The sequence below is a fragment of the Mauremys mutica genome, chromosome 9 (assembly GCF_020497125.1).
Source record: "Mauremys mutica isolate MM-2020 ecotype Southern chromosome 9, ASM2049712v1, whole genome shotgun sequence".
In the NCBI taxonomy this organism is placed as follows: domain Eukaryota; kingdom Metazoa; phylum Chordata; order Testudines; family Geoemydidae; genus Mauremys; species Mauremys mutica.
Window position 1 is genome coordinate 62,549,081 of NC_059080.1, and position 14,643 is coordinate 62,563,723.

Here is a 14,643-nt window from a genome sequence, read left to right on the forward strand (position 1 = left end):
CTACAGCTCACTTCTTCGGATGCTGTAGCTCACGAAAGCTCATGCTAAAATAAATTTGTTAGTCTTTAAGGTGCCACAAGTACTCCTGTTCTTTTTACAGATACAGACTAACACGACTGCTACCTGAAAACTATTCTACATGTCCCTTTTGAGAGATGGCTTCCTCTTCAGTGGGCATGGACAATAACAGCCGTGTTCTACTGGAACCAAAATAACATTGGTCACTAGTGGGTGGCTCAGGAATGCAAGAGACAGGAATGTCATGAGAGCTGGTCCCAGCCAAAGGAGGGAATTCATGTCCAGATGAAATAACTGAATAACCATTAACCTCAGTGTGTTCAGAAAATACAAAGCCCATCTCTTCCACTTAGTTTTCCTGCAACAGTTTCTTCTCAAACATGTAGACAGACACACACCCCACCCACACAAACCACTAAAAAAAATCCAACTACTAAACTTGTCAAGCTATTTTGCCTACAGGTAGGGAAAGGAGAGAGTGCTGTTATTTCTAAATACTTGTGAAGCATTCAAATGCCACAATAACAGGAGCCATATAAGTACTGAGATAGAAATCTCTAATAAGCATTTCTATCTCAGCTACTTACTCCAGCTGTAATAATGCACGGTCATGAATGTAATGGTCAGAGAAAAATAATGAGAGAGAGAGGTTTCAACAAGATATAACATGATGTATTTTGATTATAGTTTATAACATAGGCTTAGAGAACCACAGGACTTTTATACCAGCAGAGACTACTCTCTGATATAGTACTTAGAAATCTTTGTAGGGTGGAAAATACCTAAGAAACCCATCACAGCAGCATTCAAGTTTAAAAAGAGGAGCCTAGTTAAATGGAAACTAAAAGGGAAGAGTTACAAGAGTGAAATGCCTGCAAGCTGCATGGAAACTTTTTAAAAACATCACAATAGACTCAAACTATATGTATACCCAAAATAAAATAAAAATAGTAAGAGTACCAAAAAACCACCTCCATGGCTAAGCAACAAAGTAAAACAGGCAGCTAGAGACAAAAAAGCATCCTTTAAACTTTGGAAGGCAAATCAAACTGAAGAAACTAGAACAGAGCATAAACTCTGGCAAGTCAAGTGTAAAAGTATAATTAGGCAGTCCAACAAATTTGAAGAGCAACTAGCAAAAGATTCAAAACTAACAGCAATTTTTTTTAAGTACATCAGAAGCAGGAAGCCTGCCAAACAACCAGCAAGGCCATTGGACAACTGAGGTACTAAAGGAGCACTCAAGGAAGACAAGGCCATTGCAGACAAGCTAAATAAATTCTTTGCCTCGGTCTTCACTGCACAGTACGTGAGGGAGATTCCCACACATGTGTGATTCATTGTAGATGACAAATCTGAGGAATTGTCATAGATTGAGGTGTCAATAGAGGAGATTTTGGAACAAATTGATAAATTAAACAGTAATGAATCACTGTATAAGTCACTCACCTCTCGCGAGCGCCCCCTGGCCAAGCGCATGTGCCTGCACGCACACTCTGATTGTGGTGGGTCTTCAGTGACTCAGCCCTCCGGCCAAGTCATACACAGTCTGTCTGACAGCTATAAGCAACAAGTCCAACAGGGGCCTCTCTAAGTGCTCTCTGTGATGTCTCTCTCAGTTTGTCCCTGCTCCGGAATAAAGCAGTGCCCCAGGGCTCCTTCCCTGGAGGCAGTGTCTTCGCCCTCTCAGGGCCTTTCTGGCTCCAGCTCTTCAGCTGGGCAACTACAGTTCCCCTTCTGGGTTGTCTCAAAGTCCAGGCCACTTTCCCAGTGGTTGGTGATGACGGGGGAGCCCGTCCAGGTCCCAGCCCAGGGACCCTATAGATAGCAGCTGTCTGCAATGGCCCTTTAAATAAAGTGTGTTACTGCTATAATTCCCTGGGCCACTTCCCCACAGCTCCTGCACATTCTTCCCCCTTACCTCAGGGCATTGTCCTTGTGGAGTCCCAGCAGCCAGCCTGGCGCACCATCCACTCTCCTCCAGCTCTAGCAAGGAACTGAACTCGCTCTGGCCCTGCAGCTCTTCTCATACTAACCTGCTGGGCCCTGATTGGCTGCTTCACACACAGCCACTTTAGGCATCTTGGAGGACCTCTCTACTGCCCTTTTCTGGGGTGGGGTGTGGCAGGACCTCAGGGCTAGTCCACTCCGTCACAGTCACCAAGACTAGATGGTATTCACCCGAGAGTTCTGAAGGAACTCACATATGAAACTGCAGAACTACTAACCGTGGTATCACTATCGCTACAATCAGCCTCTGTATGAGATGGGTGGAGGATAACTAATGCTACATCCATTTTTTAAAAGGCTCCAGAGGCAATCCTGGCAATTACAGCCTGGTAAACCTCACTTCAGTACCAGACAAACTCACTGAAACTATAATAAAGAACAGAATTATCAGACATAGATGAACATGATCTGTTGTGGAACACTTTCAACATGGCTTTTGTAAAGGGAAATCATGCCTCTCCAATCTATTAGAATTCTCTCAGGGGGTCAAACAAATATGGACAAGGGTGATCCAGTGGATATAGTGTACTTAGACTGTCAGAAAGCCTTTGACAAGGTCCCTCACCAAAGGGTCTTAAGCAAAATAAGAAGCCAAGAGATAAAAAAAGAAGGTCCTTTAATAGACTGGTTAAAAGATGGGGGAACGGGTAGGATTAATATATATTTTTTTTTTTTTTTTTTTTTTTTTTTTTTACAGTGGAGAGAAGTAAACATCAGTGTTCCCCAAGGATCTATACTGGTACCTGTGCTGTTCAACATATTCATAAATGATCTGGAAAAGGGAGTAAACAGTGAGGTAGCGAAGTTAGCAGACGATACCAAATTACCCAAGACAGTTAAGTCCAAAGCAGACGGTGAAGAATTACAAAGGGATCTCACAACATCGAGTGACTGGCAGATAAAAACAAAACAAAACAGTAGATGAAATTCAATGTTGATAAATGCAAAGTAATACACATTGGAAAACATAATCCGGGGTCTTAAGTAGCTGTTACCACTCAAGAAAGATCTTGGGAGTCACTGTGGATAGTTCTGTGCAGCTTCAGTCAAAAATAACTAAGACAATGTTAGGAACCATTAGGAAATGGATAGGTAAATAAGACAGAAAATATCATAATGCCACTATATAAATCTATGATATGCTGTTAGCCAAGATGGTCAGGGATGCAACCAAATGCATCCCTAAACCTCTGACTGCTAGAAGCTGGAACTGGATGGCAGAGAATGGCTCACCGGAAAATCGCCCTGCTCTGTTCATTTCCTCTGACGCATCTTGCACCGGCCACTGTCGGATGTCAGGACACTGAGCTAAATGGACCATTGGTCTGACCCAGTATGAACATTTTTATGTTCTTATGAAAAACTGTTTCAGACAGACTGGCAGAGAGCTTACTGCATCTCAAAAGGAATGTCTCAAACTTTAAAAAGAAAAAAAAAATCACTCTCAAGTGTCCTGGGAGGCAGGGGGGAGGCAGCTGGATCAGTATGTTCCATATAGAGATAAGCTTACTGCCTCTTTCTCACATTCTTTCCATTCATGCTTATTAAAATTACTATTGCTTTTTGAGACACTCAACTAGATCCCCATGCTTTGCCACAATGCTTATTGTACTACCAACTTTTCAAGGGGAAAGGTACAGTGAGGAAGGGAGGTAAATGAAAGATCCATTTTCATGCTAGAAACACACCTATTTACAATTTTGTATTGACTTGGAATCCTGTTCAGTTTTTTAAAAAATGTACTCAGCTTGAGGGTTCACTTTTAAGAAACCAAAATTCACAGGCTCAGAAAGCCTCCAACACCTCAGCCTACATCTCATTTGCTGAAAGAGATTCCCACGTTTCTAACCCCAGTATTATTTAGCACTTCTCTGTTAGAAATAGCTATTTTACCAACTTTTTTCTCCTCCAGTTTTAGCAGCAGCCTATATTATCCTTGATTAGAATATCCAGCAATAATGTCTAAAATCCAATTAAGATCCTATCATTCCAGAAGAGTGGATCCTGCAGGAAATAGTTGCCATTTCTCAAACAATGCCTTCCCAATCCTCCCACCTCTGCCCCTTTCCCCTCCCCCCAATACACTGGAAAGCTGATAACCAGAGACCATGATTCTTTTAAAATGTCAGATTCTGGTCTCATGACCAATGCAGCAAAATGAAGAGAAAGTTCTTTCAGCCCTGTTGGATATGTAAGACTTGGGGATAGAGAAAAAACAAAACCAAACATCTTCAAAGCAACATCTAATTTAATTTAAGTACAAACAACTTCAGAAACTTGAACTCTTGACTCTAATGCTTGTAAACAAAATTAGATGAACATACTCAAAATAAATCTACTTAGATATCACATGCTTGTGTTACTGTCTCTACTATCATATGATGTCTATTTACATCCCCTCTTCTTTGCTCCCCAAGTTGGGGCTAAGAGATGTGCACTCAGTACACTTGCACTGGGTTCGATCTCAGAGGGCCCCCTGACCACCCACTCTGAGTGGGTGGCATTGCAACCTGGCATACAGGGTCAAAGCGCTGCTCAGGTTTGGCCTGGCCACCCCTCTGCCATGATGGTGCGGCAGACAGGCCAAATTTGAGTGAGTGCGATTGTGACGTGGCATATGGGGTCAGAGCATTAAGATTTGACTTGGCTGAACCTGCATCATGACAGGTGGGTGCCAGGCCAAATTTGAGTGAAGGGGTGGAGGAACTGGGGGTGGGCAATTTCTGTAGTGCACAGGGCCCCCAAATTCTTTAACCCAGCACTGTTGTTCCACAAACCATCCTGCATGGAAGTCACACACCAGAGCCCTATTCTCACTATATGAGGGCTGGAACCATACTATCAGAATGACTTTGGCTAAACACTGTGTAACTGCTAGTTTAGACCTGGTGTTGAGCAGCTTTTACAAGCAGGCAAAGCACAGTCCATTCCCATGTAGCCATCTAGGTTATCTTGTGCCACAGAAAATGTTGTATTAATTTAGATGGAAAATATGAGCTAAAGGTGTTAACATAACCCAGTTACTGTTGAACATTAAAACAGTATTAAATAAGGCCTAGCGCTCTCTATGCAGAGACCTCAGCCTGTGTAGTACCATGGCAAACACACCATTAAAATTCCTGTTAACCTTTTATTAAAGATACAGAAAAGAAGAAAAACCAGTTAAAGCATTTGAAATGTAAAGCATTAAGCAAGGCATGCATTTTAACAATATTTCTTGTTCCCTTTCCCTTCAGCTGCAGAGCATTTCAGAAGGAAAACAAACCCTTGTTTGGCAGTCTCTTAGATGGCATTAAAGATGGTAATAACTAGGTAAGCGAAGAAATCAGTTGAGATGGACTACAGCTGATGTAGCTGCTGCTGTTAAAATCCAATCCTGTTTTATCTGTGGTAGTAATTATGAGTCAGCTGGAGCCAGTAAGGGTGGCAAAGTCATCTGGATCCCTCTCTCTAGCCTCAAGTCATCAAGATACCTCTCAGGATCAGGCTGACAAAGGTTCAGGGTTGCAGGAGACATGGCGGGGGGGGAATGGCATGCATGATGGTGAAGCTTGCTCCAGTAGCCTCTGTCTGTTCTTTCATTCTGAGTTTTTTTCCTTTTGTTTTTCCTCACAAAATCTCTTCCTTTTAAGAAACCACAAAGGGAGTGATAGGTGGAACAATCTATCCCCTCATTATTCTGTCCATTTGTTAGGGCTAATTCTGACATACCAATTTTGCCTCATTAATTTACAACTCCACATCTCCTGTTTTTAACAAGCATAATTTCAACAGTCCTTGAATCATGTCAACTTGGCCTTTTTGTTTTGACTAATACAGTTATTTTATCTCCCTTTTGTACCTTTTCCCATTGACATCTGTTATTTAGCTTGTTGAAACATCTTAAGAATTTTTACAGTACTGCTGAGTTCAGGTAAACTCATAGTCGCAATTTGCACAACATACCCTAGCACTTAGTGCCACCTGCACCAGAATCACATTGACAAGCACTTCTGCCAACGTGGCTTGGACAATGCTCTTTTGAGTCTTCATTGTAGGCGTATACGAAAGGAGAAACCTCTTCCTGACATAGAAATAACTTCTATAATAACTGGAGAGGTCAAGAGAAGTGCAGATTGAGAAAAGCTATTATGTTTAAACATATCTTTGCCACCTCTACTTTAAACACAGATCGCCAAGAAAACAAGGGATGTTGGCTACATGTAGCAGGAATCACAGACCCTTGGGAACACAATGCCCCTGCGCATCACATATGAACATAAGAACGGCCGTACCGGGTCAGACCAAAGGTCCATCTAGCCCAGTATCTGTCTACCGACAGTGGCCAATGCCAGGTGCCCCCGAGGGAGTGGACCTAATGATCAAGTGATCTCTCTCCTGCCATCCATCTCCATCCTCTGACAAACAGAGGCTAGGGACACCATTCCTTACCCATCCTGGCTAATAGCCATTTACGGACTTAACCACCATGAATTTATCCAGTTCTCTTTTAAATGCTGCTATAGTCCTAGCCTTCACAACCTCCTCAGGTAAGGAGTTCCACAAGTTGACTGTGCGCTGCATGAAGAATAGCTTCCTTTTATTTGTTTTAAATCTGCTGCCTATTAATTTCATTTGGTGACCCCTAGTTCTTGTATTATGGGAATAAGTAAATAACTTTTCCTTATCCACTTTCTCCACATATGAAACTCAGCCACCCTCAGAGCAGCAACTTTATAAACCTCAGATGAACCTCTAATCTGAGAGAGACAGAGTCACTGGTAAGTTCAGGGGAAGAGCCAGATCCAACTCTCCCTGTCTGGAGCATGAAGGAAAAACAGAAAGGAGAAGAAACCAGAGTGGATGTGGTGGCTTGATGTTCAGTCCCCGCATTAGGAGATACTGCTCACCTCACACTGTGGCACAGAGGACCTAACCTTCCGCATTTCAAAGTGACCTTTTGCTTTTTATTGGGAAATTTGATTATGGCAGTTACTTAAGTAGGGGAGGGTCATTATTGTGGGAGTGATGAAATACAGTGCACCCAGGAAGAAAATCCCCAAGGCCCCATAATTGCCAGAAAAGGAATTTAGGCCTTTTTACACTGTTAACTCCTTTAGAGCCAAGTAACTCATGCTCACAGTAAGTACTCGCAGTTACTCCAACAGCCAGACCTATTCTTCTTGTGCTGGTTGTAATCATCATCAGAGCTGTTACAGTGGATGCTAGCAACTCTGCAGGGAGAAAATCAGGATGCCACAAAAGGAAGGTCCATCTGATATGAGGGAGGCCACACAAAAAAAAGGAAGGATTTAGGCTCCATCAAGGGGTGCAGGATGATCACAGGGCAGCAGACACAGCCACGCAATAAGCACTTTCAGCATCACACAGCGATGAACAGAATAGCCATGACTCAAAGCCCACTGAAGAGAACAGAAAGATTCCCATTGACTTCAGTGGACTTTGGACCAGGTTCAAGATGAAAAGCATGAATACCAATTCAAAATTTTAGGTCCCAATCCTGCTCCAATTAAATCAATGGCAAAATTTCCATTTGATTTCAATAGGAAAGGGATGAGGCTGCTAGCTCTTCCAATGCTCGATAATTCCCTACACCCACACCAAGTTAACACATTGCCCATTTTGTGGCAGGAAGATTTTTTTTTTTTAAACATTTAAAAATTTCCCCTTCCTTAATTACTTCCAGCTGTATCCCCCTCTGACATCCCCAGCTCCCTCAGTCCATGCTAAGTATTTCTGCTCCCTCTCTGTGTTTACAAATATTTGAAAGGTGTTGATGAATATCTCACAGATCTAATCATTATTTAACAATGCTCTTCGATCTTTCATCTTAAATCAATCCCTCAAGCCCCTGATCATTTTATGACTCCTTTCTGCATTCCCTTCAATTGGCCTCTGTCTCCATGGGAAATTAAAAGCCCACAGCTGAACACAGTATTCCAAGTGCAGTCTTACCAGAGCCATACTAAGCACTATTGCAGTCCTGCTTGCTGACACCCAACACTACATTTCCTGGAAGTGGCATTTTGCTTCACACTCAGCAGAGTGGGGAGCTCAGCCATAGTTTCTGACCAAAGGCAACTGAACTGCAACCAGGCAAAAAGAGGGCTGGAAATTAGGAATACCTTCTTCCAATAGGGTTGCCAGGTGTCTGGTTACCGACTGGAACGCCCAGTCGAAAAAGGACCCTGGTGGCTCCGGTCAGCACCGCTAACTGGGCTGTTAAAAGTCCGGTCGGTGCCACAGCAGGACTACATTAGGCTCCGTACCTGCTGTGGCTCCATGCGGCTCCTAAAGGCAGCAGCATGTCCCCCCTCTGGCTCCTACATGTAGGGACAACCAGGGGGCTCCATGCGCTACCCCCTGCCCCAAGTGCCGGCTGTAGCTCCCATTAGCCACTATTCCCAGCCAATGGGAGCTGCAGGGGCAGCGCCTGCAAATGGGGCAGCACACAGAGCCACCTGGCCATGCCTCTGCATAGGAGCAGGAGAGGGGACATGCCACTGCTTCCAGGAGCTGCTAGACATAAGCGCCGTCCAGAGCCTGCATCCCTCACCCCCTCCTGCACCCCAAACCCCTGCCCCAGCCCTGATCCCCCACCCACAAACCCCTCGACCTGTGCCCCCAACCCCTCATCCCCAGCCCCACCTCAGAGCTCACACCCCCAGCCCTCACTCCTGGCACCCCAACCTCCTGCCCCCACAACCTCCTGCAATAGCCTTGATCCCCCTCCCACCCTCCGAACCCCTCAATCCCAGCCTGGAGCACCCTCCTACATCCCAAACCACTCATCCCCAGCCCAACCCCATAGCCTCAGCCCTGAGTCCCCTCCCATACACCGAACCCCTCGGCTCCAGCCCGGAGCCCCCTCCCACATCCAGAGCCAGAGCCCTCACCCACTCCTGCACCCCAACCCCCTGAGCCAGCCCAGTGAAAATGAGCAAGTGAGGGAGAGTGGGGAGAGCGAGGGACGGAGGGATGGATTGAGCAGGGGGTGGGACAGGGCAAGGGTGTTCGGTTTTGTGTGAGTCGAAAGTTGGCAACCCTATCTTCCAAACCCCCTTATCCCACTTTCCCATAAGAGATTTTTAAGAAACCCCTTACTCCAGATCTTGCACCATCCTTGTAGAATAGTTACCCATTACTACCGGGGTGGAGAGCTGAGGCCAGCACAGGTTAGGTCTGTTAATCTTGAGTGCCTTTTTAAAGGCTGTCTAAACAAATCTTTTGACTTAACCTGTGTGTCATGATCATACACAAATAAAAGACAATAAGCTGTTTTGTCATCAGTGTATTTGAAAATATCTGCATATATAACTGTACTTTTCCACTTCAAAATCAATCTTGTAGCCTGATTAAAACTCATACTGAAAGCAGTTAAGTATGTTGAAATATATTTTAATAAAAGATAATACAAGTCATTCCGCTGACTACAAACCCCAAAGACTATTGAATCCACACTCAGCAAGGCTGTTAAGAGTCTTCCAGGTTGTGTTAATGAAAAGTAGATTGTTTTCACTACGAAATATTCAAATATTGTGATTGCCTCAAAATTATGTGGACTTTCTGATTGAGTTTGAATTACAGTGTCTCTCCAAATGAAATCAATCACCTCAACTGTGCAGCATTGTACTTCCCTGCTGCATCACTTGGGCTTGCTGTCAGACTCCTCCTTTACTAACTTTTTATAATTAGGGGTCTCCCAAATTCATAGCCGTGAAAATTGCATCACAAACTATGAAATCTAGTCTCCCCCAGGAAATCTAGTATCCAGCCATCCAGATCTGAAGACAGAGTGGACAGTGGTGGCTACTGGCCCAGCGCCCAGTTCTGAAGGCAGCACCGCCGAAAGCAGCAGTGCAGAAGAAAGGGCAGCAATACCACGGCTCCCCTACTCCTTCCCCTATTGAATGAGAAACCCCACTGAGTAAGTAAAAGTTGTTCTGTTATACAACTTACTCACACAAAGAAATATGTCTCCCTTTTGGTCCAGTTAGCATGAGTTACACACACACACACAAGATAATATCAATAAATATCTAATCCTTTAAAGTGTGGTACTAGTCTGGAAAGTGACATCATAAAAATACCACTCTCTCACATGCTTCCTATGTGCATTCATTGTCACTGACTTGGTGCTGCTAACTTTCAATTTGATCACAAATCTTGCAATATTTGGTGTTTTTCTTAAAGCCCCAACTGCTGGACTCCAGAGACTACTCAAGTCCCAGCTTTCATTTTTTAAAACGGTATATTTCTTTGGGGCTGGAGGAAAAAAATAAAGCTTGAAAACATGACCCAAGTGCATCCTAAAGACTCAGAAACCAAAAGGCAAAGAAGAATGACCCAACATTCGTTTGTGTTTAAATCTCATGATCTAAGCCAACTTCATGATTTTTGAATGCTTGGCGTTGGTAACACTGCTGAATGAAGTATGTTTTTGCTACTTTTTAACTCCTCTTTTCAAAAGACCAGAGGAAGGGAAGATGGATCCTATTCTGACTTATGCAACATCAGTAAAATTCTTAACTAAGTTCCAGTTGTAGAAATCTTTATTGCAGATGACATGTGAGCCAAAAGAGACCTGCATGATTTTCCAATTCTAGGTGGAGTTTTCAGGGTTGAAAGTTGGAGAGAGAAGGAGAAAGAGAAAAAACCCTGAGCAAATTGGATCCAAAAATCGAGAGACCATAAATGGTGATACTTTATATTAAGGTTCCATTTATAAATAGCTTATAAAGGGTTAATGATTAATAGATGTTTTACGCCTGTTACACAGACACTAGCAATATGTTTTATGTACAGTTATAAGCACATCAGTAGGGGGTGTTAGAGAAGATCACGGTTTTGATCAACCTATTGACCTGCTGGACTCTAAAAATTAAACAATTTATTAAACCACCTATTATTAATCCTTTATAAATGGAACCTTCATAGAGAATTGCACAATCCCGTTCTGGCAGACACTTCCCAGAGCCAGAATGCACTTCAGAACAACCAGCTTGGTATCAACAACATGGATACATCACAATTTTTCTCAACACAGTGGGATATCAGAATGTAATAAATAATCAAACTTTGCACACACTTTCAGGGACTTGTGAAGGGATGTAAAATGTTGTTTAAATGCCACCATCTGTTTCACAAGCATTTTAAATCAGATAGTGTTGTCAGTTAAGCTGGCCCTGATCCTGTGGTTGTTCAGTTCAGGCAGACGCTCCACATGCACACCTACATGGACCTTCAGTAACTTCAAGTGGGGGTCCACCCCCAAAGAACACCTTGCAGGATGAGCTCGTAACAGTTCATGTGATTTGAGGAGCACTTAGATTCCTATCCATATGTGACAATATTGACCTCTTCATCTAGGAATAGTAGTTCATTCCGATTGAGAGGTACCATATACACAGCCACTAGCATGCAATAAGCACTGCCAATTACCTCATTACAGCATTCCTTGGTTGGGACACATCAGCATCAATTAGATCCCAGGATCCCAAGAACAACCTAGTACTCCCAGGAGGTAATAATACCCCCAAAACACCTCTGTACCTGGCAGGATCCCAATCTCCACAGGGCTCCCTCCTCCCCGCTTAGCAGATACCTCCCTTTGTGTCCCTCCCACTAGTCACCTCTGTGCAAGACCTTTCCTTTCTCAATCATCCATCACCGAAAGTAAATCAAAGCCAGCAAAGTAAATTCAAGTTGGGAACATCAACTCCTATCTTTGAAAAAGTGAATAATCTGAGCACAATTGTGCCATGCTCTTAGTTACACTTTATCACCACTTCATTCCCCTGGTTCCTAATCTTTCCAAGATCCCGGAATTTCCTCAAGACCTCAAATTTTCATTTCTCCCACTCTCTTCTCCATGCTAATGATGAACTTCAATCAAAAGACATTTTCATTTGATCATCATCCTGGAACAATTAGCCCCAGATCACCTCCACCCAAGTGAATGCCTAGGGCCAAAAGGCGTTATTTGCTGCAATATTTGTATTTATTGGTCTCATCTTGTATTTTTATTGCCCAAGCAGGACCACTCCCTACAATAGTATGCCCAGCTGCCTCTCAATATGCCCATTTCTCACCCTAGGACAAACCAATATCTACAATGCCATACAGCTTTGTTCTTTTACGGTGTCTGCTCATGTAAGAAAATCACAAGCAGTAGCTATGCTGAGCCCTTCCACTCCCCTCCCCCCACCCCCGCAAAAAAAAAAAGCTTACAGAGAATTCACATCAGGTCTAACTTGGTGTGGGCAGGGAGGTGAAAAATATTAAAAGCTGCCCAATGCTTCTGTTTTTCCTTTGCTACCATCAAGCGAACACCGGATATCTCCCCCTCTCACAACCCAGTTTGTCCCTGATTGAGCCGTACAATTATAATCTTGTACCTATGTCATCACAATCTGTTGCCCTGCACTGGATGATGTCATATAATGCTGAATTTGTGACTTCAGGAACAGGAAGGAAAGAATGGGCCCTTGTTTCAATGGGCAGCCCTTTAACAGCAAACATAAGTGAGGCCAGCTATGGGGGTGGGGTGAACACATGTCAGGTAAATGAGTCCAGATGTCCCAGTAACAAGTCAACAGTGTGCCAAGATCTGCTGATGTCTTTTTAATTCCAAGTCAATCTACCATCCAGACAAAGGGGGCTGCAGTTCACAAGAGTCAGGGGCAGTTTCCTAAATAACAGGGACAAAGATGTCCCCACCCAGGGACTCAGCAGGCTATCTGGACATGGGTTTGGGGTGGCTGAAGGAGGAAGAGATCTCCCCATACAGACTCAGCTATATAGAAACAAACTAACAGAAAAATCCCAAATGGTAAACAGGGCTCTGCTTGCTCAAATCTGGCTGTTTTATTTATGTTCCAGGCAGGCTTTGGAGGGAAATGACAGCCATTCCTTCTAGGTAGGAGGGAAAACGTGCAAGTGAAAGATCCAACAAGAAGAACGCAGAGCAGAGGAGTGGAGTGATATCGAGGAAGTCTAAAACTAAGCAAAAGCAGGCACCAGAGCCATCGCGAACATCATTTCTTGGTTCCCCGACACCACCAGGGCACTACTGCCCAGGGGATGGAAGAGGGAAACCGCCTTCGCAAGCAGGATTTCACTTTAAAAACCTCTGTAGCAAAATAAGAGGCTTACAATCCAGAGCAGGAGGCACTGCACATTTTTTACCCAGTCAGCATGCGCTCTCTGTGCCCCAGCTCACTGCTCTTTTCTCTCCAGCTCTGGGGCCTAAAATAACCCCAAAGGCCCCGTGGCCACCCAGACTAGCAATGCACAATGGGGGGGAGTGAGGGGGAGACGCTCAGGGCTCCCCAGATTCAACACATGATCTATTGAGGAAGCAAGCACAGATACATTCGGTAGAGCCCCCCGCACGCCAAAATAAAAACAAACACAGGACTCAGAGTGGGTTGGGACCCGGGTAGGGGATAGGATAACATATCTGGACACCTACACACACCCAGCTCATGGCAGGGGACAGTAGGGGGGGCTGCCTATCTGGAGCCCCCAGCCCCAGGCTCACCGGGCATGGGGGGGCGGAGTGTGGGGGCGCTGCCCTGTCTGGAGCCCCAGACCCAGGCTCACCGTGCATGGGGGGGCGGTCAGTAGTGGGGGGGGGCGCTGCCATGTCTGGAGCCCCCAGCCCCGGGCTCACCGTGCACGGGGGAGCCCCATACCCCAAGGCACGGGCCGCCCGCAGAGCGGCCACCCTGCCTCCCCTGGCACCGCGGCGGCTGGAGGCGCGCTGCACGCACCCTGCTGCTCCCCCGGCCCGGGGCGGAGAACAGGGGCGCCCGCTGGAGCCCGCGCCCCGACTCACCCCGCACGGAGGCAGGAGAATTTCCGAGCTGACCGCATCGCCCTCCGCCGCCTTCTCCGGCTTGAGCCCGGCCGCCGGCTGCGGGAAGCTGATCTTCACCATGGCTCGGCGCTGCGCTGCCCTGCGCCCCGGGACAGCCCGCTCGCGCCGCCGCCGCTCACACCCAGAGCACCAGCGCAGGCGCCGCAACTCAGGCCCTGCAAGAGTTAATGGCCGCTCCGTGCTCCCCCCTCTCTGCGTGGAAACGGCGCCCCTGGGGTTCTGGCTCCGGGGGATGTGGGAGAAGAGGAGCTCCTTGCAACACACCTACAACCTTTCCCAACGCGCTGGGTTTGCAGGGCGCCTTTTGCGCTGCAGGAGCGGATCAAAAGCACATACATGAAAAAGTTACAGCGTCTGCAACCGCTTGGCCAGGAACGCTTTAGCCCCCTTCCTCATTTTGCCCTTTTCTTCCCTCCTAGTAACCCCCTCCCCCCTTTCTGCATACAAATAACAAAGATCTGGGTCAGTTACGTGGATAAAGTATTTCCCCCATCATGGCTAGAATCATACTTTCCATGAATTAGTCCTAATACAACACACAACAGTGGAAGCTGGGCTTTGTTTTCTCACTTCAGCATTCCAGTTTTAAAACAAAAATTCTCGTGCATTTCTTAAATGTATTGGGAAAGCATCCACCACTAACCAGATCCTGATGCCTTTCTTGGGGTTTAGTAATGCTTTGAACTAAGAATAGTTTATTAACTCCAATGAGACCACTGATGGAGTATGGTCCT

At 45.3% G+C, this 14,643-nt stretch overlaps 1 protein-coding gene across 2 annotated transcripts in view; it reads right to left on the bottom strand.

The window, feature by feature from the left end:
• ITM2C (integral membrane protein 2C) overlaps positions 1-14,246 on the bottom strand; it is a 48,603-nt gene extending 34,357 nt beyond the window's left edge. Inside the window, exon 1 of one of the 2 annotated variants that reach the window (XM_045031014.1) lies at positions 13,868-14,246. In XM_045031014.1, coding sequence (XP_044886949.1) covers positions 13,868-13,969 — 102 coding nt within the window. In that variant the 5' untranslated portion in view covers positions 13,970-14,246. Of the gene's footprint in view, positions 1-12,258; positions 12,382-13,867 lie in introns of those variants that run through there. The other variant, XM_045031016.1, reaches the window with a different exon arrangement.
• Positions 14,247-14,643: the final 397 nt, after the last annotated feature.